Source organism: Heterodontus francisci, chromosome 6 (assembly GCF_036365525.1).
Source record: "Heterodontus francisci isolate sHetFra1 chromosome 6, sHetFra1.hap1, whole genome shotgun sequence".
Lineage (NCBI taxonomy): Eukaryota > Metazoa > Chordata > Chondrichthyes > Heterodontiformes > Heterodontidae > Heterodontus > Heterodontus francisci.
Genome location: NC_090376.1, coordinates 41,233,918 through 41,258,737, shown reverse-complemented (window position 1 = coordinate 41,258,737; position 24,820 = coordinate 41,233,918). Strand labels below are relative to the sequence as shown.

Genomic DNA, 24,820 nt, shown 5'->3' with positions numbered 1-24,820 from the left:
GGTCGGCACAGACTCGGTGGGCCGAAGGGCCTGTTTCAGTGCTGTATCTCTAATCTAATCTAATCCTTCACTGCCTGGCTATCTGAGTTGTAACAGTGGGCAACATGTAAATTTGGTGCTCCCACCTCATTCCATGATTGTAGCAAGGGGCAAGCGGGTTTCGTGCTGCTGGTTATGTCTTTGCGCTGCCTTTGCCATCAGAAGGGGGCTGAGTGGGGTTGTGCTAATGGCATGTGGTGCAGCCAGCCTGCTCCTCTTAATAGCTGTTGGTCCCTCTGAAAGGGAAACTGCACTGAATTTAAAATTTAAATTTAAAACATAGAAAATGGAACACCATGGCACAGATACAGTTCCAGGGTGGTTGATGCAGTGCTGGAGATATTGTGGAGGAGATGCACAGAAGGAAAGATGCCATGATTCCGTGGTGGGGTGAGGGTGTGGTTAGGAGGCCCTCAGGGACCATGCTCAGAAGGGAGCATGTGTAGCCTGGAAGATCAACTCCCAGAGTCTGGATCCGAGGACTTGGCAGCAGTGCCACAAAAAGTCTACTGACTTCATGTGGGTGGTCAAAGTCAGTGAATACACCTTCATATGACATCTATTCTTCACACTACAACCCTCATGTTGCTCAATGCACCACACCCTCATTACTCATCCCATGCACCCCCGGCACTCAGAACTCGCGTCCAACATCCCAGATACTCCACCTCACCCTCACATCAATCCAGCAAGCCTCAAACCCACCTCTCACTGCCTCCAGATACCTCTATCTATTCAGCTATGGCAGGCACATCACCCAAACACATTCACTGACATTCTGCCCTCTCTCTTGCATGAGAAATTAGCACACAATAGGAAGAAACAGGGCAGAACCAGCAGGGGACAAGGACACTTGCATCTCCTGAGCACCATGGAAGAGTTGGCTCTCAATATCATGGGCTTGGCTGTGACAGAGACCGTAGCATCAGACGTCGCTGAGAACATTGAGGATAACAGTATGTTCCTCTCTTAAATGCCCCTTAACTTCCAGTTCACCCTCATTCTACTATCTGACATGGTGAGCAAGCTGCTGATGGTGTGCCCACAAACTTTTTGCTTCTCAGGCCAACCCCTTTCTCACTCCAACCATCTCGTTCTGATTTCCTGCTTTCAAACATCCAAGAACTGCCGCCTGCCCGGCCACAGCAATCCAAGGAGGAAGAGCGAGAACAACATCACATCACTGCTGAAAAGGCCCCGTCACTTGATCTAACACTTGCAGCCACCAGCTCAGAGTCTTGGAGGCTAGTATAGACTTGGGATCAGCACATGATGAGTCACAGGGCACAAGTGGGCTGCAGTTAGGCCAGGGGCAAAGGATGGTTCGTTTGCCAGATCACTGGAGTGCGGGGCTGCAAATGAGTTCTGCTACACAGGACTCAAACAAAGACCTCAATGGGACGTTATACTGGAGAACGCTGATGGGCACACACACCGAGATGCTGGGTGTATTGATTGGCCTGCCAGGCAGCCACCTGTCACTGTCAAGAAGCACAGGGGAGTCTGGCTCCAACTTGGCTTATGCATGGCGCACTGCTTGTCCTCTCCGTAGCCTCTGCTTCACCTCAGTGCTGTGCTGCAGATCCAGAGGCACCGCCATTGTTGCCCTCGTACCTGCTGCAGCCTTTCGGTGGACAGATGACCTAATCCTCTGCCCTCTGAAAATGCACCAATACTTTGCTGCAGGAACTCAGTGCAACATCTCTGACAATACTCCAGAATACTTCAAGACACTTTGCAATGGAGCAGGGAGCATTAAGCGCAGCAATCACGAGTGCATGCAGACCTTCACCAATGGCTGACACACTATGAATGCCATCTTAAATTAGAATGAATGAAACCAAGTCTTGGCATTTCATCATCCCATTGATCTGCAGCAAAGTGTTTTCCAGCACATTGGTAGAAGGGAAGTGCAGCTGGTCCATGTCAGAGAAAATGGTGAAAAGGTACATGGAAGTGGAGACGCAGTTCAAAGTGCTTCCATTTCTCATCTATTTCTTGGCCCCCCCCCTACCAACCTCTCAGTCAGTACCCCACATGCAGTCTAGTGTCCTAATGGCTAAGTTTGCCCTGGCAAAGATGCAGACAGACCAGTCTTTGGTGGGGCATCATGGCCTCCAAAACCCACAAGATGTCGGCCAAGAAAATCTCAGCAGTCAGAGCAGGTTACTGGGCAACCTGCCTTTGCTGAAGCCACAGGGGTTGCAGCACATAGAAGTGGTAGGAAAAGGAAGATTAAAGATTTGTAGTTTCACAAGGGTGTGTTATACATTGGTAACTTACATTGGTAAGTTTCTGTTTTATATCTGAGCCACAGAAATATTGACACCACAAATGGGGGCTGTGAAAGGGAGGCTTTTTTTTTTTTGCAGAACTGCTTTGTGTTAATGGCATGATTGAGGGTTGGTGGGGAGCAGGTGGTTGTCAGATTGGTGCACCGGTGAAACTTGTGAACCTCGCAATAACGAGGGCATCCCTGGAAGATATGTACGCTCCTGGTGCTACATTGCCCGCATCACCTTCCATCTCCTCCCCTCTCCTCCTGGGAATCTCCAAAAGAAGCTCTATGCTTTGTTCCTCCTGTAGGTCCAAACCTCGCCAATGCACAATGTTGTACAGTACGCCACACACCATAACCAATCTGGAGAACCTGGCTGATGCATATGAAGGGATGCCTCCAGATCTGTCCAGGTACCTGAAGCGCATCTTCAGTATGCTGATGGCTTGTCAGTTGACACATCTGGTGGTTACATGGCATTCATTGTATTGCTCCTGGGCCTCATTCCTCAGGTTTTTGAGATGTATCAGCCACTTTTAAGTGAATATATCTCATCTCCGAGTAGCTTGCTAGTAACTACTTCAAGGTGCGAGGAGATTAGGGATGGTGGACTGCCGCAGGACGAAAGCATCGTGGCAGCTGCCCGGGAATCTTGCGAGCGCTTGCATAAATGTTTTCTTGTGGTTGCACACCACCAGCTGTAATGGAAGCTCTTGTGGTTGATGAACACTAAGTGAATTATGGGTGCTTTAATTGTCACTTGCGTGCAAACGATGACACCCTGCACTTGTGGGAAGCCAACCAGAGGCACAAACCTGAGTGCTCTGGCTTCATCGCAGGCAAAGTTGACTTAATTGGTGGCCCTGGCAACCAAGCCATCTGTCTTAAGCATTTGTGTGGTGCTGACTGAGAGGTCCTGCAAATGTCTCCGACAAAGCCCTGGAAGGTTCCAGCGGCAAAACATTTGAGTGCCCTGTTAACTTTGACAGCCACAGCATGGCAACCAGGTCCAGTTGGCAACAGGTCTCTTTCCAGCAGGCTGCAAATGTCTGCCACCACTTGACTCAAAACCCTGAGCCTCCTCAGACACTGGTGTCTGACATGTCGAGGAAGCTTATTCTCTATCTGCACAGTCTGCTGGTGGGTATGCAATCCTGCCAGCTGCACCTCTGATGCTCCATTCTCTCCTGTGGAACGGCAGGTCTGTGAGTAGGAGGCTACTGCTGCTACTCATGTTGCTAGTCCTCGTCTGTGGTCCAAAGTAACAACATCATACATGGCGCCCATGCTGAGCAGACAGATCAGAGCTCCAAAGTGCAGATCAGGCCACCAAACCTCCAAAGAGTGTGAAGTTACCTTTCAGCATAAGTACGGTGAACAAATTCTTTCACACAAGCAGGTAAGAAAGCAGTTGTGAGTACTGAGTACATATTGGCACATTTCCCTGTCATGTTTTCAGCTCTATTCAATTGCTGCTGTATTCTCACTTTGCTTCCCAGGAAGCCTGGGGAACCTTTAAAGCCAAGTTAAACTGCAAAACCCAAGTTAATATCACTCTAATTGAATGATTAGCATTGAAATTGACAACTCGCCTTTCCCAATAGGCTTGCATGATATGCTGTAGTGAAATGTCGAAGTCACAGGTTGGAGCAGGCTTTCAACACGCTCACATTTTTCCTGGACTTCCCCCACACATGCTCCCAAACCCATACACTCACCCACATTAAAATACATCCCCAACTACCTGCTCATTGACTCTTGTTGAGGTATCTTTCAACGATGCTGACAGCCCTCCACTGCCATCCACAAATAGCCATTTTAATTTGCAGGCTTGGATATTAGACCATCGTCTTTGGCAAAAATGTAAAACAGACCATAACGAATCGGCAGCCCATTTTACAGCACACCCAGTTTTTTTTTGAAAGACCTATTGCATTCCCCGACGTAGAACCCTATTGTGATCACTTGTGCATTTCAACAAGGATCAATGGATATTAACAGCATTGGCTGATTTTCTTCCCCTCTCTTTTGCACAGAAACAGATCAATTCTAGCACCCCTATATTAACCTAGCTGAGATCAGCTAACTCAGATCAGGGATCGATTCTGGACTAGCTAGATGCACAGTTTTGTTATCTTTGTTGTAAAGAAAAACAACTACTCAAATTCATATACAACAATAAATGTCATGGTACTTACTTTTAGCTCCAACAACTTATCAACATATACTTGCTTAGCCTGGTCTTCCCCATCCTCATATAACCAATTTTCTGTCTCAGACAATAATGCTGCAAATCTTTTTTGATCCTACAATTCACAAAAAAAAAATCTTGAATCATAAATTAAAAGTCAGCGTGACAAGTTTACCCCATCCAAGTAACAGTACAAATGGAGGGCTAGATTTTGTGCAAGAGGCGGGGCTCCCAGTAAACGCCTGCTCGGTCTGCAATTTAAACCAGACCCGAGCCCGACAGAACCACATCCGACACCGAGCCCGACCCAGCCCGAGTCCTTTGATTTTTTCCCCACACTCAACCCGACCCGACCACCGGAATAAAGCTGATTAAAGAGGTTGTACTCTATCTTGGATGGAATCGCTCACTGCAGACTAGTGCGGAGTCCAAAGGCACATTACCCGCCTTGATGTCCTGGCTGTCACCGTATCCGACCCGTCCCGAGCCCGAATACCGGACCTGGAAGAGCGACCCGATCCCGACATGTCGTCAGACCCAGTCGGGTTCGGGTCGGCAGCTATGCTCTAGCTCCCAGCACCAGGCTGAAAAGGTGGGGGAACCTGCTTCTGCATTTTTTGGCCCTCCGGAGCTATCCTCCTGTCTTTTGGGGTCAAAGTTTCAGGAGGTGGGATCCCCATTCTTTAAAGACTTTATAGGGAGGAAATCCTGCCTCCAAGAGTTATTAGCCAATCAGAAGGCCAGCAGCGAAGCAGTATCAGCAGTGGTGGCCACTTAAGAAGGTTTTCCTGCTAATTCTCTAATTTGTATGTTGGTTTCTCCTCTTCCTGGTACTGCAGAGGTCTCGGACTCAGGCCCAGCAATGGAACCTCGGAATACGGGTAGGTGAAGTGAGCTTGTCAGGGCCAGCCCGAAAGACCCGGCGAGGTGGGGGGGTTGGTGGTCACTCTGTCTGGGGGAGGAGAGTAAAGCTGTTCCTGGGTGTCCTCTGTGAGCCACAAGTTGCCCACGGAGGGGCCCCCTCCTCCTCCACCACCCCTCCACCCAAGCCTGCAGGAGGGTGCCTCCTTTTACAAGGTGTCCTCTCCGTGCAGTGGAGGCCCCCCCACCTCCTCTGCTGGCGACTGGGAGGCCCTTAATTGGCCAATAACAGACCACTTAAAGGCCTCAACTGGCCTCTGGGTTGGAAGGACGTCGTCGGCCTACCCCACCCCCAGGAAGATCGGAACCAGGAATCCTGGTGTCAGGTTCCGTGGCAAGTGGTTCTGCTCCGATTCTCCAGCCATCCACCCACCCCACCATCAAATCTGCTTTCCGGACGAGTTGGTACTAGGACCACAGCTTTTCTGGACTAGAGAGGTGGGGCGGGGCGGGGGGGGTGGGTAGGAAGAGAAGATGGGGTGGGGAAGGGAGGAAAAAGGTTGAGAGGAGATTTAATAGATGTGTTCAAATCGTGAGGGGTCTAGACAGTGTAGCTAGAGAGAAACTGTTCCCATTGGTGGAAGGGTCAAAAAAACCAGAGGACACAGATTTAAAGTGTTTGTCAAAAGAACCAAAGGCAACAGAAGGAAAAACTTTTTGGTTTTACACAGTGAGTGGTTACAACCTGAAATGCACTGCTTGAAAAGTGGTGGAGGCAGATTCAAACCATGGCTTTCAAAAGGGAATTGGATTAGCACCTATGATTACACATAGACTGGTTTCATCTCAGACTGTTGCCAGGGAGAGGGATGTAGTTGGTAGGAAATAGAGTTTGGAGTGGGGATTGAAAATAATGGCTTCAGTGTTCCCAATGTGGACGAAATTTTGGCTCATCCAGTACTGGATGTTCGATAAGCAATCTGATAATGTAGCAACAGCAGAAGAGTCAGGAAAAGCAATGGTGAGGTAGAGCTAGGTGTTGTCAGCGTACGTGAAAACTAACTGTGCTTTTGATAATGGAGATGAGAAACAAGAGTGGCCAAGAATAGACCCTTGGGGGACACCAGAGGTAACAATGCCGGAGTGGGAAGAGAAGCCATTGCAATTGATACTTTGGCTATTAGATAGGCAAGAATGGAACCTGGTGAGAGCTGTTCCAGCCAGCTAGATGACATTGGAAGAGGATGGTGTGGTCAACTGTGTTAAAGGTTGCAATCAGGTCGAGAAGGAAGAGGATGGATAACATACCTGTGTCAGTCACAAAGGATGTCATTTGGTGATTTTGATGAGAGCTGTTTCAGTACTGTGGTGGGGCCGAAACCTGATTGGAGGGATTAAAACATGGAGTTTGAAGAAAGATGAGCAGAGATTTGGGAGGTGACAACATGTTCAAGGACTTAGGAGAGGAAAAGGAGGTTGGAGATGGGGTGGTAGTTTGCAAGGATGTTGGGGTCAAGGGATTATTTTTTTGTGAAGGGGTGGTGACGGCAGATTTAAAAAAGGAGGGACAACACCAAAAGAAAGAGAGAGAACCATTGACAATATTAGCTAACATGAGGAGCAGGAGGGGAAGTTGGGTGTTCAGCAGTTTAGTGGGAATAGGGTCGAGGGAGCAGGAGGTGGGTCTCATTGACAAGATGAGCTTGGAGAGGGCGTGAGGGGAGATAGGACAGAAACTGGGGAAAAGATGCAAGTTCAGGGCCTGGACAATGGGAACTTTAGAGGAAGTTTGGCCCAATGGGCTGGCGGAAGGGAGGGACTCAGCAGAGGCAGCTGATCAGATGGTCTCAATCTTGGTGACAAAGAAGTCCATGAGTTTCTCGCACATCTTGGAGTTGAGGGTAGAAGAGACGGGGGAAGAGGGGTTTAAGAAGACAGCTTGCAGTTGAGAAAAGAAGCCAAGGTTATCTTTGCATTCCAGGATGATCCTGGAACAGTAAGCAGTTTTAATGGACGAGAGTAGGACCCAATAGTGCAATATATAGTCCAGTCAAATCTGGTGATGGATGGCTAAACTAGTTGTCTGTCTCAAGTCTGCATCCTTTGGACAGGAGTGCGGGCCGTGCGAGGAGGAATGGCTAAGGTGAGAGAGAGTGATGGATTTAGTGCTGCATGACAAGTTTGCAAGCCAGTTCCAGTGTTAAATGGGAACATAGAAAATTATAATGGAAAAAATTAACAGGAAATAATGGAGGTGCAAGATTTTGAATACATTATATATAAAAGCAGGGAAGTACTTTGAATTAGAAATTACTCATCCTGGATTTTTTCTCCCCTTTATGGCCCATTTCACGTTTAGATCTGTCATCTTGAATGGAATGTTAAACTTACCTTAGTACTGACGAATTTTTCAAATGGTCCATACAGTTTATCTCTGAAGTCATAAACGTACTCTTCCACAGCATTTTTGGCATGACTTCTTTCTTTTTCTAAGTTATCCTGCATGATCATATCCGCCTGTTTTAAAAGAAATGCAATAAGTGGAATCGACTGCTCCTGTGTGCAATAATGCTGCGATTGAAAAGTAGTTGAACCACATCCATAAAAACTGATTCCTGCATCAATTTTTTTTCAGGCTAGTAGAGCAGAGCATAAAGCAATCCCTCCATGCAGATGACATCCTGCTTTATACCAGTAGTCTGATCACCTCCTTTCCTAGCATCTTCCAGATAGACGAATAATACAAGGCTGGATTGCATCTATTTTAACACAAGGAGTCTTACAAATAAGGCAGATGAAGAGGGCATTGGTTAACACATGGGAGTATGACATTATTGCTATCAGAGACATGGTTGAAGACAGGACTGGCAGCTCAATACTGCAGGATATAGAATCCTCAGGCGCAATGGGGGGGCTGGTGTATAAGAGGAGGTAGCATTACACTATTGATCAAGGTGTCAATTACTGCAGTAAGGAGGGATGATACCTTAGATGGTTCCTCAAATGAGGCCATATGGGTAGAACTTAAAAACAAAAAAGGGGGCAATCACTTGGCTGGGAGTTTACTACAGGCCTCCAAATAGTCAGGGAGAGATAGAGGAGCAGATATGTAGGCAAATCTCAGGAGGTGTAAAAATAATAGGGTAATAGTAGGGGATTTCAACTTCCCCAATATTAACTGGGATAGTCTTAGTGCAAAAGGCTTAAAGGGGCAGAATTCTTAAAGTGCATACAGGAGAGCTTTTTGAGCCAGTATGTAGAAAGTCCCATAAGAGAAGGGGCGGTACTGGACCTAATCCTAGGGAATAAAGCCGGCCAAGTGGTAGAAGTGTCAGCGGGGGAGCATTTCGGGGATAGTGACCATAACTCTAAGATTTAAGGTAGTTTTGGAAAAGGACAAAGATGGACCAGAAATAAAAGATACTGAGAATTGGGGGAAGGCCAATTTAAATATGAGCGGCACAGTGGCGAAGTGGTTAGCACCGCAGCCTCACAGCTCCAGGGACCCGGGTTCGATTCTGGGTACTGCCTGTGTGGAGTTTGCAAGTTCTCCCTGTGACCGCGTGGGTTTTCGCCGGGTGCTCCGGTTTCCTCCCACAGCCAAAGACTTGCAAGTGATAGGTAAATTGGCCATTGTAAATTGCCCCTAGTGTAGGTAGGTGGTAGGGAATATGGGATTACTGTAGGGTTAGTATAAATGGGTGGTTGTTGGTCGGCACAGACTCGGTGGGCCGATGGGCCTGTTTCAGTGCTGTATCTCTAAATCAAAAAAAAAATCAAATGGAATTTAAACCTGAGAAGTGCGAGGTAATGCATTTTGGGAGGACTAACAAGTAGATAAGGTGGTTAGGAAGGCTTATGGGATACTAGCCTTTATTAGCCGAGGCATAGAATATAGGAGCAGGGAGGTTATGATGGAGCTGTATAAAACGCTAGTTAGGCCACAGCTGCAGTACTGTGTACAGTTCTGGTCGCCACCCTATAGGAATGATGTGATTGCACTGGAGAAGGTGCAGAGGAGATTCACCCAGGAGGTTGCCTGGGCTGGAGCATTTCAGCTATGAAGAGAGAGACTGAATAAGGTTGTTTTCCTTAGAGCAGAGAAGGCTGAGGGGAAGACCTGACAGAAGTGGTGCTTTAGTTGTCCAGAACCTTGGCCAGACCCTGTTGGGAGTGTTGCATTCAGATTTTGGCACATCACCTCAAGAAAGATATACTACTCTTTGTCAGGGTATGGTGTAGATACACCAGAATGATACGAGGGCATAAAGGTTTAAATTATGAGGGCAGGTTTTATAAACTTTGTTTGAATCATAGAATAGTACAGCACAGAAGGAAGACATTCAGTTCATCAAGTCTCTGCCAGCTCTCTCAAAGAATAATTCAGTTAGTCCCACTCCCCCACCTCTGCCTTAAAAATATTCAAAGACTCTGCTTCCACTGCCTTTTCAGGAAGAGAGTTCCAAAGACTCATGACCCTCAGAGAAACAAATTTCTCCTCATCTCAGTTTAAAATTAAGGGGTCGCCCATTTAAGACAGTGACCCCTAGTTCTAGATTTGCCCACAAAAGGAAACATCCTTCCCACATCCACCCTATCAAGACCCCTCAGAATCTTATATGTTTCAATTAAGTCGCCTCTTACTCTTCTAAACTCCAGCGAATACAAGCCTAGCCTGTCCAACCTTTCCTCATAGGACAACTTGCCCATTCCAGGTATTAGTCCAGTAAACCTTCTCTGAACTGCTTCCAACACATTCACATCCTTCCTTAAATAAGGAGAGCAATACTGTACACAGTACTCCAGATGTGGTCTCACCAATAGCTGAAGCATAACCTCCCTACTTTTGTATTCAATTCCCCCTCGCTATTCTACTAGCTTTCCTAATTACTTGCTGTACCTGCATACGAACCTTCTGCGATTCATGCACTAGGACACCCAGATCCCTCTGCATCTCAGAGCTCTGCAATGTCTCACCATTTACATAACATGCTTTTTTACTCTTCCTGCCAAAATGGACAATTTCACATTTTCCCACATTATACTCCATTTGCCAGATCTTTGCCCACTCACTTAGCCTATCTATATCCCTTTGTAGTCTCAAGTTCTCTTCCCAACTTAATTTCCTACCTATCTTTGTGTCATCAGCAAATTTAGCAACTATATCTTCGGTCCCTTCATCCAAGTCTGTATATAAACTGTAAAAAGTTGAGGCCCCAGCACTGATCCCTGTGGCACACCACTCGTTACATTTTGCCAACCAGAAAATGTCCCATTTATGCCTACTGTTTCCCGTTAGCTAGCCAATCTTCTGTTGAGGCTAAAATGTTACCCCCTACACCATGAGCTTTTATTTTCCGCAATAACCTTTGATGTGGCACCTTATCAAATGCCTTCTGGAAATCTAAGTACAGTACATCCACTGGTTTCCCTTTATCCACAGCACGTTACTTCTTCAAAGAGCTCCAATAAATTGGTTAAACATGAATTCCCTTTCACAAAACCATGTGGACTCTGCCTGATTACCTTGAATTTTTCCAAGTGTCCTGCTATAACGTCTTTAATAGCTTCTAACATTTTCCCCATGACAGATGTTAAGCTAACTGGCTTGTAGTTTCCTACTTTCTATCTCCCTCCCTTTTTGAATAAAAGGAGTTACACTGGCTATTTTCCAATCTAATGGAACATTCCCCGAATCTAGGGAATTTTGAAAAATCGGAACCAATGCATCAACTAACTCACTAGCCACTTCTTTTAAGTACCTCGGATGACGTCCATTGAGACCCGGGGACTGGTCAGCCCCAGCTCCAACAATTTGCTCAGTACCACTTTCCTGGTGATTGTAATTTTCTTGAATTCCTCCTTCCTTTCCATTTCCTGATTTTATGGCTATTTCTGGGATGTTACTTGTATTCTCTATAGTGAAGCCCGATGCAAAATTTGTTCAATTCAGCTGCCATCTCCTTAATTAATTCCCCAGACTCCCTTTCTCTTGGACCAATGCTCACTTTGTTAACTTTTTTCTTTTTAAAATATCTATAGAAACTCTATCAGTCTTCAAATTTTTCACCAGCTTTCTCTCGTACTCTAATTTTTTCCCCTCCTTCTTAATCTTTTAGTTGTTCTTTGCTGCTTTTTATATTCTGTCCAATCTTCTGACCTGCCACCTATCTTTGTGCAATTATATACTTTTTCTTTACTATGCCACCATCTCCCCCTTGGCCCCTTTCCATGTGTGTTTGATCTTTTTGGTCCATTTGGAGGAAGTTACTCACATAAATCAAATAGAGTTGAGGAACCAATAAGGGCATGGGCTATTTTAGATTTCACATTGTGCAATGAAAAAGGGATAATTAATAATCTTGTTGTAAAGGAGACTTTAATATATTTCTATAATATGATAGAATTTTACATTAAGTTTGAAAGTAGTGTCGTTCAATCAGAAACTAGGGTCTTAAATCAAGCAGGAAACTATGAAAGTATGAGGGGCAAATTGGCTATGGCGGATTGGGAAACTAAGTTAAAAGGTATGATGGTAGACAGGCAATGGCTAACATTTAAAGAACTAATATAGTTTACAACAAAAATACATTCCTTTAATGCACAAAAACCCAACAAGCAAAATGTTCCAACAGTGGCTAACGAAAGGAATCAAGGATTGTATTAGATCAAAGGAAGAGGCTTATAAAGTTGCCAAAGAAATGGTGAGCCTGAGGATTGGGAGAATTTTTGAATTCTGCAAAGGAGAACCAAGAAAAAGATTAAGAAAGGGAAAACAGAATGAGTAAACTAGCGAGAAACAAAAACGGACTATAAAAGCTTCTATTGGCATGTAAAAAGGAAAAAAAAATGAGCAAAAACAACGATGGGTCCATTACAAGCAGAGACAGGAAAATTTATAATGGGGAATAAGGAAATGGCAGAGAAACTAAACAAATACTTCGCGTCTGTCTACATGGAGGAAAATATTAAAAACCTCCCAGCAATAATGGAGAATCAAGGGACTAGTGTAAATGAGCAACTGCAAGATATTTATTAGTTAAAAAAAAAAGCACTAGAAAAATTAATGGCACTTATAAGTAGATAAATCCCCTGGACCTGATTATCTACATCCCAGAGTGTTGAAAGAGGTGGCTGTAGAGATAGTAGATGCATTGGTGGTCATTTTTCAAAATTCTACAGACTTTTCGAATGGTTCCTGCAGATTGGAGGGAGAGAGAAAATGGGGAAACTACAGAACTGTACTTTAACATCAGTTGTAAGGAAAATGCTAGAATCTATAATAAAAGATATGATAACAGGACACTTAGAAAACAATGGTAGGATTGGGCAGAGTCAACATGGATTTATGAAAGGGAAATCAAGTTTAACAAACCTGTTGGAGCTTTTGAGGATGTAACTAGGAGAATAGAAAAGGGGGAACCGGTGGATGAATTTAGATTTTCAGAAAGCTTTTGATAAGGTCCCACACAAGAGGTTAGTATACAAAATTAGAGCACATGGGATAGGGGGGGGGGGGGGGGGGGTGGAAATATACTGGCATGGATTGAGAACTGGTTAACGGACAGAAAACAGAGAGTAGGAATAAATGGGCCGTTTTCAGGCTGCAGGCTGTGATTAGTGAGGTACCGCAAGGATCAGTGCTTGGGCCCCAGCTATTCCCAATCTATGTCAACGAATTGGATGTGGGAATTAAATGTAATATTTCCAAGTTTACAGATGAAACAAAACTAGGTGGAAGTGTGAGTTGTGAGGAGGATGCAAAGATGCTTCAAGGGGATTTGGAGAGGCTCAGTGAGTGGGCAAAAATTTGCCAGATGGAATACAATGTGGAGAAATGTGAGGTTATCACTTTAGTAGGAGAAACAGAAATAGAGTATTTCTTAAATGGCAAGAGGCTGGGAAGTGTTGAACCTCAAAGGGACTTGGATGTCCTTGGTCATGAGTCATTGAAAGTTAACATGCAGGTACAGCAAGAAGGTAAATGCTATGTTGACCTTAATTACAAGAGGATTTGAGTATACAAATATAGGTGTCTTACTGCAATTATATAGGACCTTGAGACCAAACCTGGAGTATTGTGTGCAGTTTTGGCCTCCTCACCTAAGGAAAGATAACTTGCCATAGAGGGAGTGCAACGAAGGTTCACCAGACTGATTCCTGGGATGGAGGGAATATCCTATGAGGAAAGATTAAATAGACTGGGCCTTTATTCTCAGGAGTTTAGAAGGATGAGAGGTGATCTCATTCAAACATACAAAATTCTTACAGGGCTCGACAGGGTAGATGCAGGGTGGATGTTTCCCCTGGCTGGGAACACAGTCTCTGAATAAGGGACAGGCCATTTAGGACTGAGATGAGGAGCAATTCCTGCACTCAGAGCGTGGTGAATCTTTGGAATTGTCTGTCCCAGAGGGGTTTGGAGGCTCAGTCATTGAGTATATTCAAGACCGAGATCAACAGATTTTTACAGATTTAAAAACATCAAAGGATGCAGGGATAGTGCAGGAAAATGGTGTTGAGGTAGATGATCAGCCATGATCTCACTGAATGGCAGAGCAGGCTTCAAGGGCTAAATGGCTTACTCCTGCTCCTATTTCATATGTTCCCCTGACCCAATAGAAAGCAAATCTATTCACTGCAAAAAGTCGGAACTTTGAGAAAAATCTGGTGGATCCACAAGGCAAGTGCATTTGCAGCACGAAAATAAGAGCAAAATATTGCGGATGCCGGAACTCTGAAATGAGTGCAGAAAGTACCGGAAATACTCAGCACGTCTGGCACATCGGTGTACAGAGAAACAGAGTTAACATTTCATGTCTGTGACCTTTTATCAGAACTGACAAAAAAGTTAGACATGTAAAAGTCTTTGAGCAAGTGAAAGTGGGAGGGGCGGGGGGGAAAGAAGAACAATGGGGAGTCTGTGATAGGATGGAGGGCAGGAAAGATGAAATGACAGATGTCTTGGAACAGAATACAAAAGGAGTGCTAAATAGTTGTAGTAAAAGACAAAGCATGAGACCAGAGAGAGAGAGTGCTAATGGCAGAATAATGAACAGCTTTGTTGGAAAGCAAAAACAATTTGTGGGTCAGTTGATGTTTCCTCCCAACCCAACAAGCTTACCTCATGAACCCCCCCCTGCAATCTGTCTGCTGTCCCACTCCACATTCTCTAGCCCTGACCATCACCTCCAACTACCTGATTGGACCCTCATCAACCACCATCTTCACTCCCCTCAATCTCTTCTCCCAACCACAATTTCAAAGCTTCGCAATTGGCCATCATCTCCAATGTTTTTCCCACCCCTCCTCCATCTCCACCCACTGTGATCTTTCCCACTCCCCATTAGAACCCCCAGCAGCTACCTCCCCCTACCTGCTCCTTCACTGTATCCTTCTCCTGCAGGTTTTTCCACCCAACAGGTAGGCAGCTCATCAGACTTGCCATCGGGCAGGAAATCTAGAGAGAAAACTTTAAAGGCATCCTACAATTAAAAACTGTAGGATATTCAGGAAACCTGTACTCCAGGTTTCCCGTCCATAACTCCTCCCCTGCCCAATCTGAACACGCAACCCTGTAAATATCAGGGCCATATTTTTCAAGGAGTATGTGGCTTCCTTATTCTCCCTACCAAAATGTACTACCTCATACTTAACTATATTGAAGTTTATTTGCTAATTATGCAATTCTGCAAGTTTACTTATCCACAAATTTTGAAATAATACTTCTGATTCCAGAGTCCAAATTGTTTATGTAAATGGGGAACACCCAGCCACAATCCTTGTAACTATCTTTAACCCTTACTCTTTTGTAGCCAGCTTGCTATTTATTCTGCTACTTGTCCTTTGAATCTATATGTTCTGAATTTAATCATGAGTCTATTATACTGTACCTTATTACAGGCTTTTTGGAAATCTAAATATATTACATCTATCATATTACCCATTCTGAAAATTCTTCAAAGAATTAAATAAGTTTTGTCAGGCGTGACCTTCCTTTTTGGAATTTGTGCCGACTACTCATTATATTTTCAGTTTCTAGGTGCTTTTGAGCAAGGATTCCACTATCTTTCCGACCACTGATGTTGAGTTAATTGGTCTATAGTTCCCTGAACTTCTTCCTTTAAATCAAGAGAGAGACAGAAATTGGATAATTTCCATATTCTACTTACCTCTTTTTCAAAATACATGTCAAGTAAATATTTCCCGAACTGCCACACCAGTTTAGCTTCAATCGGAAGATTAATAGTCTTTAGCTTAATTTTTGGCTTTTTCGGATCAGGAGGCTGATCAGTTTTCTTTTCACGACTGGACTGCGGGTAGAAATCCAAAACGAAGTAAATGCAATATGTACATTTAAAGAAAAAAAATCAGACTTTATATACATTATCTCTCCCTTTTCCCCCTGCCCCCACTACCACACTCCCAAAGAAATCCTGCTAGGAAGTCTTTTATCATGCAAGATAGCTTAATATTTTATCTGCCTAAAGCAATTTGGCCATTAATTTACCTTTCAGGTTGGGGTTAATATTTTGGGAGGTGGCTTCTTACAAAGGTCACTTTTGATAAGGCTGTACATGGAGACAGAAGTTGATTAAAATGGAGATTAGTTAAGAATGTTTGCCTACCATGCAAGAGGTGCACAAAATATTACACAACTTGTATTGAGAACTTGAATGATCAACAACAATTAATACATGGGATATATTCCTAGCTCAGGTTAATAGCACTTCTGCTTCGAGTCAAGAGGTTGTGGATTCAAACTACATGTCAGTACTTGAACCTAATCTAGGCTAACACTTCAGGGCAGTACATTAGTGGAACTGCCAGCTGTCAGGTAACATGTTGCATCCTGTAGCCCTATTTCAAGAGAGCAAGGAATAATCCTGGTGTCCTGGCCAGCATTCAGCCCTCCAGAGTAATAGTTAGTTATTTCAATTGTTCTTTGTGGAGCTTTCCTCTGCATAAAATAGTTGCCACATTTGCCTACAAAACATTGATCACACCTCAAAAAAGTAATTTGAATCATAGAATAGTGCAGCACAAATAGTACACCATTCACCCCATCAATTCCGTATTGGCTCTTTCGAACAGCAGTCCAGTTAGTCCCACTCCCCTGCTCTTTCCCCATACCTCTGCAATTTTTTTCTCCTTCAACTATTTATCCAATTCCTGTTTAAAGGCTGTGATTGAACCTGTATCCACCACTATCAGGCAGTGCATTCCAAATCCTAACCACTCATTGTGTAAGAAAGTTTTTCCTCATGTGGCCTCTGGTTCCTTTGCCAGTGACCTTAAATCTGTGCCCTCTGGTTGTCTACCCTTCAAGTCACTGGAAACAGTTTCTCCACATTTTTCTATCTAAGCCATTTTGAACACCTCTATCCAATTTCCTCAAGCTTGCTTGCTCCAGTGACAGCAACCCCAGCTTTCCAGTCTATCCACGTAACTGTAATCCCTCATTCCAGTAAACATTTTCATAAATCTCTTCTGCACCCTCTCCAAAGCCTTCACATCCTTCATAATGTGCCTAGAATTGGACACAATACTCCAGCTGGGGCCAAACTAGTGCTTTATATAGGTATAGTAAAACGTCCTGTCTTTTGCATCCAGTGGGCTGGATTTAGTTGTACTGGCGGGGTTCCTGGCGCCGGGCCGAAAAGGAGAGGGGAACCCCACCTTGGCCTTTTGGAGCATCACCCCACCTGGCGCGATTCAACGGCATTCAGACATTAAGTGCCCAGTGCCAAGATCCCTGTCCCTATAGGCTGTGGCCGGTACTACAGGAGGTCTGGGAGCAGGCCCAGTGCTAGAGCCCTGGATGAGAGGTAAGTGAGGCAGGCTCGCTGAGGCATGTCTGGCAGGCCTCAGCAATGGAGAGTGTGGGGAGGGTGTATAGTCCCCCAAGCCCGCAGAGAGATCGTTTCACTTTATTGGGCGACCTCCCTGTGTGGCGGAATTAAACCAGCGGTGGTGGGAAGAGGTCCTTAAGTGGCTTCTGATTGGCCACTTAAGGGCCTTAATTGACCTCTGGGCAGGAAGGCCATTTTCAGCCTTTCCTGCGCCCCAACTTAATTGCAGTGCGACTAGCCCTCTGCCTTCCGTCGCAATTCTATGGGCACCCCCCCCCCCCCCCATCAACAGGGGGCCCTTTAAATTCAGCCAGGATCCCATATGCATCCAGGATCCCATATGCTTTATTAGCCTACCTTGTCACCTTCAAAGATTTGTGCAAAAACCCTCATGTCTCTTTCCTTGCACCCACTTTAAAATTTACCACTTAGCATTTAGTGACTTTCATTCTTCCTCCCAAAATATAATACCTCACACTTGTCTGCATTGAATTTCATCTGCCACATGTCCACCTATTCCACCAGGCTGTCTATGGTCTTTTAAAGCCTATTACTATATTCTTCACTGTTTCAAGTTTCAAGCCATCTGCAAATTTCAAAACTGTACCCCCAGTCCAAGTTGTTCATGTATATCAAAAACAGCAAAGGTCCTAGTACTGAACCTTGGGGAACTCCACCATATACCTCACTCTGATCTAGAAAACAGCCAGCCATTCACAACTGTTTTCCATCTTAGACAATTTTGGTATCCATGCTGCTACTGCCACTTTTATCCCATGGGCTTCAATTCTGCTAACAAACCTAATATGTGGTATTTTATTAAATGCCCTCATTCATCTTCTGTTATCTCAAACATGATTTGCCTTAGCAAATCTGTGCTGGCACTCCTTTATTCATCCATGCTTTTCCAAGTGGTTGGTCTGTAATTGCCACTTTTTTGAACAAGGGTATAACATTTGCAATTCTCCAGTTCTCTGGCACCACCCTGTACCTACAGGAGGATTGAAAGACAAGCCAGCACCTCTGCAATTTCTATCCTTACTTGCCTTAGCAACCTAGAATGCAACCCGTTCAGATTGGGTGACTTATCCAGTTTAAGTACTTCCAGCTTTTCTAGGCCTTCCTCTATTTTTATCTCACCTAGTATCCCACCAACCTCATTGTTTATCACAGCTTTGGAAAAGTCAACTTCCTTGGTAAACACCGATGCAAAGTACTCAGTACCTCAGTCAGGCCTTCTTCCTCCACCAACAGATCTTCATTTTGATCCCTAATCAGCCCCACTGCTCCTCTAACAATTCTTTTTCTGTTAATATGCCTACAAGACCTCTGGATTCCATTTTATTTTAGCCGAGAGGCTACGAAGTGTTTCGGAACTTTAAGAAAGGCACTTATATAAATGCAAGTTCTCTTAGTAGCCAAAAGAGATTTTAAAAAAATCAGATAATGCCAGGGCTTTGTAATACAATGGTCAGACTACATTTGTGAGTATAGTGGTTAATTATGGTTATCATTCTATGCATTGAGAGTACACAAAAGAACAAGAATGATCCCAAATATAGAGGAAATGACCCGATGGAAGATTAGAAGTCCTACAAGCCAGAGAGGTCAAGGGAAAACCTCACAAAGGCATATAAAAGTACCAAATACTATATAGATAAGCTAAGCTTAAACTATTTGAACATCACAGAATACAAATGCATTTGTTTCATTGTGTGATGAAGTTGATAAAAAAAAAAGTATAATATGGATCATTTACTTTACAGTTTGTTTCAGCATTTCCAACTTTATTTTCTTCTTGCTCCATTTCAGGGGAAGAAGGAGATTGTGGAGATTCTTGATCATTTAATTGTACTTGTGGCTGAACTTCAGTCTCACCACTATCTACCTGAATCTTGATCTTGTTCTGAAATGAAGTGAAACACAGAAAAAAAGTAGAAACTGATTTCAGCCAAACTATATTAATTGCTATGAGAATTTTAACTGCTCTTATTTAAGAACGAAGTATAACCACTATGCTACTGTAACCTGTTTGGCACCAGTGCTTCCATTTTGAAGTTCAATACTCTAGTTAATGCCCTCTCAATCTTGCATAGCTGAACACGTGTTCAGCAGCAGGACAAACCACCAGTACTTAAAAGGATCATCAACTACTTAGATGTTAGTCACTTGTTGATTTCTTCTGGCTGTTGCTTTACTTCAAGTGTTTGGTACTTTATATAGTTGTCCTCAAGACTTCTGCACAAACCAGTTGCTCTGAGACATAGGTGAGCTAGTAGGCATTCCCCTTGGAATATGGATGATGTGTGATTTGGAGGGGAACTTGCAGGTGGTGGTGTTCCCATGCATTTTATGCCCTTGTCCTTCTAGGTGGTAGAGGTCATGGGTTTGGAAGGTGCTGTCTAAGGAGCCTTGCTGCGTTGCATCTTGTAGATGGTACACGCTGCTGCCACTGTGCATCAGTGATGGAGGGAGTGAGTGTTTGTAGATAGGGTGCCAATCAAGCGGGCTGCTTTGTCCTGAATAGTGTTGAGCTTCTTGAGTGTTGTTGGAGCTGCACCCATGCAGGAAAGTGGAGAGTATTCCATCACATTCCTGACTTGTGACTTGTACATGGTGGACAGGCTTTGTGGGGGGGGGGGAGGGGTCAGGAGGTGAATTACTCACTGCAGAATTCCTAGCCTCTGACCTGCTCTTGTAGCCATGGTATTTATATGGGCTGCCTAGCTTCCTCAAAGTATGTAAAAAAAAAGCCACATAGCTGGGATGGCAAACTTTAATCATCTTGTCTGTATGATTTTAGGTCTCTTACAGAAGTTGCAAACCCATTCCGAAAATTGGAAAGAAATCCCTATTTTCAAATCAAACATTTTACCTTAACTTGATAGATTTCAGAACACGATAAGTGATCAGCATTAAGGCATTTTAAGGTATTTGCACTGGAGCAATGTGGTGTGTAGACTTGTTTAATCAAGTCCCATGACAATTAATAGCCTACTCAGAATATTAACGCTCATGGCATTATTCCAAGGGACTTACCTCATCAATGTTCTCAACTGTGTCGTCAGGTGTACAGGGACCCAACTCTGTTTCCATTGTAGCTTCATTGTCTTCGACTTTCACCTTTTCAGTCATAGATGCTGTTGAAACACTGAAGATGCCATGAATGTTGATGCATACATTTACTTTCACTTTGGACTTTTCACCATGTGCTTGAGGTAGAACATCCTGGATGATAAACTGTCCTACAACCAAAAAAGTTTAAAATTAATAGGAAGAGACAGAAAAGTATGCAAAATTCTGTACATCAAAAAGAAGCACACATCAATTGTGAAAGTTAAACGCATGCATCTGTAAAGTGTTCTCCACACCCCTCCACCGAGTTTCCGCTCATACATATTTGCATATTGCCGACAACAAAATCTGCTGTGAACCAGCACAACCGGGTGTTTTAAAATGTAAATGTAATTTAAAAAAAATTTTGATTTAAAAGCTATTCCTTGATAAGAGTGGTAACTAGGTGCAGTTTCATTAATACAGCCATCACAAATGAAAGCATTTTTAATCAGTATCAATCCACCACCTGCAAGTCACCCATTTTTCAGTTGTTGAAAACGATAGTAGTAAGAAAGGATCTTGGCTCAGAGGATCAGGAAACAGAATCCGCAGAGTGGAGATTAGGAACAACAAGGGAGTATTTGTGGAACTAGTTTATAGGTCCCCTAACAGTAGTTACACCATTGGACAGAGCATTAAGCAAGAAATAACTGCAGCTTGTAACAACCAAAGAAAAGTTACGGCACAGAAAGAGGCCATTCAGCCCATCGTGTCTGTGCGGCTGAAAAAAACTAGCTGCCCAATCTAATCCCACCATCCAGCACCTGGTCCGTAGCCTTGCAGATTACAGCACTTCAGGTGCAGGTCCAGGTACCTTTTAAAGGCATGTAATAATCGTGGGGGACTTTAATCTTCATACAGAGTGACAAATCAAATTGGCAAAGGTAGTCTGGAAGATGAGTTTATAGAATTATTTTGTGACAGTTTCCTAGAACAAAATGTTGTGAAACCAACTAGGGCCAAAGCTATTTGAGATTTAGCATTGTGTAATGAGGCAGAGTTAATTAGTAATCTCATAGCAAAGATCCTCTGGGAAAAAGTGATCAAAATACAATTGAATTCCATATTAGTTTGAGTGACATAGTCGAGTCCAAATCAAGAATCTTTAAATTAAGCAAAGCCAATTACATAGGTATGATGGAAGAGCTGGCTAAGGGTCGAATGGGTAAATAGACTAAAAGGTATGGTGTTAAATAAACAAACAGTGGTAAACTTTTAAATAACAGTGGTAAGTATTTAAAGAAATGATCTCAATTTTCAACAAAAATACGTTCTGTTAAAAACAAAACCTCAGCAAGAAAGATCCATCCATGGCTTACTAGGGAAGTTAAGAATGGTATTAGATTAAAATAAGAGAAAATAACTTGATTGAAACACAAGATCTGAGAGGTCTTGACAGTTTGGTTGTGAAAAGGACGTTTCCCCTTGTGGGAGAATCTAGAACTAGGGGGTCACTGTTTAAAAATAAGGGGTCTCCCATTTAAGACAGAGATGAGGAGAAATTTTTCTCTGAGAGTTGTGAGTCTTTGGAATTCTCTTCCTCAAAAAGGTGGTGGAAGCAGAGTCTTTGAATATTTTTAAGGCAGAGGTAGATAGATTCTTGATAAGCAAAGGGGTGGAAGGTTATCGGGGGTAGATAGAAATGTGGAGTAATCAGTTCAGCCATGGACTTAATGAATGGTGGAGCAGGCTCGACAGCCGAGTGGCCTACTCCTGCTCCTGTTCCTAATTTGTATGTTCGTAAAAGGCTTACAATATGAAGAATAGTGGTAAGCCTGAGATTTGGGAGAGTTTTAGAAACCAGCAAAGGGTGACCAAAAAGTTGTTTAAAAGAGAAAGAGAGTAAAGTAGCCAGGAATATAAGAACAGATTGTAAGAGCTTTTACAAGTATGTAAAAAGGACAGTGGCTAAAATAAACACTGGTCACTTAGAGACAGAGACAGGAGAAATTATCATGGGAAATGACAGAGATGTTGAAAAACTAAGGGGCTATTAAGAGTGAAGAACGTAATGTCATTAATTTCAGCAGAGAAAAAGTATTAGAGAAGCTTAGAAAAGGTGACAAATCCCCAGGACCTGATGGCCTACATCCCAGGGTCCTAAAGGAAAGTGTTGTGGTACACATTGGTACCAACTACATAGAGAAGGCAGGTGTTGAGGTGCTATGGTCAGGTTTTCAGGAGCGATGGAGGAAGTTAAAAAGCAGGTAGTAATCTCGGGATGACTCCCAGTACCGCACGTGAACAAGAGTAGAAATAGGAAGATAGAGAAGATCAATGTGTGGCTTGAAGCATGGTGCAGGAGGGAGGGCTTCAGATTCTTGAGACAGTGGGACCAGTTCTGGGGCAGGGCGCACCTGTTCAAAACAACGGGTTGCACTTCAACAGGATTGGGACCAATGCCCTCGCAGGGAAGTTCATTGGTTGGGGAGGGTTTAAACTAAACTGTCAGGGGATGAGTAAAAGCACATAGAAGTAGAAAAGAAGAATAAAGTGCATAAAGTGAAAGTGTTGGTTAGTACTGGAGAAGGAAGTAGAACCATATTAAATAGAAGCAAAACTTTTTTAAAAACCTGTTCATGGGATGTGGAGGGGGTTGCGGGGGGTCGCTGGCTACCCTTAATTGCCCTCGAGAAGGTGGTGGTGAGCCACCTTCTTGAATCGCTGCAGTCCTTGGGGTGTAGGTACACCAACAATGATGTTCGGAAGGGAGTTCCAGGATTATGACCCAGCGACAGTGAAAGACGGTGATATAGTTCCAAGTCAGGAAGGTGTGTGGCTTGGATGGGAACTTGCAGGCAGTGGTGTTCACATGCATATGCTGCCCTTGTCCTTCTAGGAGGCAGAGATTGCGGGTTTGGAAGGTGCTGTCTAAGGAGCCTTTTTGCGTTGCTGCAGTGCATCTTATAGATGGTACACATTGCTGCCACTGTGTGTCGGTGGTGGAGGGAGTGAATGTTTGTGGATAGGTGCCAATCAAGCGGGCTGCTTTGTCCTGGATGCTGTTGAGCTTCTTGAGTGTTGTTCTTGAGCTGCAGCCATCCAGGCAAATGTAGAGTATTCCAACACACTCCTGACTTATGCCTTGTCGATAGTGGACAGGCTTTGGGGAGTTAGGAAGTGAGTTACTTGTCGCAAGATTCCTAGCCTCTGACCTGCTCTTATAGCCATGGTATTTATCTGGCCACTCCAGTTCAGTTTATGGTCAATGGCAACCCCTAGGACATTGATAGTGGGAGTTTCAGTGATCGTAATGCCAGTAAATGTCAAAGGGAGATGGTTAGATTCTCTCTTGTTTGAGATAGTCATTGCCTGGCACTTAAGTGGCAAGTAACATTCACGCCACACATCAGCACAAGCCTCGATGTTGTCCAGGTCTTGCTGCATTTCTACACAAACTGCTTCAGTTTCTGGATGAGTCACGGATGGTGTTGAACATTGTGCAATCAGTGAACATCCCCACTTCTGACCTTATGATCGAAGGAAGGTCATTGATGAAGTAGCTGAAGATGGTTGGGCCGAGGACACTACCCTGAGGAACTCCTGCAGTGATGTCCTGGAGCTCAGATGATTGACGTACAATAAGCACAACCACCTTCCTTTGCGCTAGGTATGACTCCAACCAGCAGACAGTTTACCCCTGATTCCCACTGACTCAAGTTTTGCTGCGGTTCCCTGATGCCATACTCTGTCAAATGCTGCCTTGCTGTCAAGGGCAGTCTCTCTCACCTCACCTCTGGAGTTCAGCTCTTTTGTCCATATTTGAACTAAGGCTGTAATGAGGTCAGGAGCTGAGTGGCCCGGTGGAACCCAAACTGAGCGTCAGTGAACCCGGTTATTGCGAAGCAAGTGCCGCTTGCACTGTCGATGGCACCTTCCATCACATTACTGGTGATCGAGAGTAGACTGATGGGGCGGTAATTGGCCAGGTTGGATTTGTCCTGCTTTTTGTGTACAGGACATACCTGGACAATTTTCCACATTTCTGGGTAGATGCCAGTGTTGTAGCTGTACTGGAACAGTTTAGCTAGGCGTGTGACAAGTTCTGATGAACAGGTCTTCAGTACTATTGCCGGAATGTTGTCAGGGCCAATAGCCTTTGCAGTATCTAGTGCCTTCAGTCATTTCTTGATATCATGTGGAGTTAATCAAATTGGCTGAAAAGTGGCATCTGTGATACTGGGGACTTCAGGAGGAGGCAGAGATGGATCATCCACTCGGCACTTCTGGCTGAAGATTGTTGCAAATGCTTCAGCCTTAACTTTTGCACTGATGTGCATCATTGAGGATGGGGATATTTGTGGAGCCACCTCCTCCAGTTGTTTGTTTAATTGTCCACACCATTCACAGCTGGATGTGGCAGGACTGCAGAGCTTAGATCTGATCTATTGGTTGTGGGATCGCTTAGCTCTATCTATCACATGCTGCTTACGTTGTTTGGCCCTCAAGTAGTCCTGGTTGTAGCTTCACTAGGCTGACACT

At 44.1% G+C, this 24,820-nt stretch overlaps 1 protein-coding gene across 1 annotated transcript in view; it reads right to left on the bottom strand.

Moving 5' to 3' along the window:
• The window catches only part of LOC137371259 (heat shock protein 105 kDa-like), a 133,422-nt gene that overhangs the window by 4,948 nt on the left and 103,654 nt on the right, over positions 1-24,820 (bottom strand). Inside the window, exons 11-15 of the mRNA XM_068033519.1 lie at positions 20,261-20,466; positions 18,981-19,127; positions 15,542-15,682; positions 7,761-7,886; positions 4,516-4,623 (exon numbers count right to left, since the gene is read on the bottom strand). Coding sequence (XP_067889620.1) covers positions 4,516-4,623; positions 7,761-7,886; positions 15,542-15,682; positions 18,981-19,127; positions 20,261-20,466 — 728 coding nt within the window. The remainder of the gene's footprint in view (positions 1-4,515; positions 4,624-7,760; positions 7,887-15,541; positions 15,683-18,980; positions 19,128-20,260; positions 20,467-24,820) is intronic.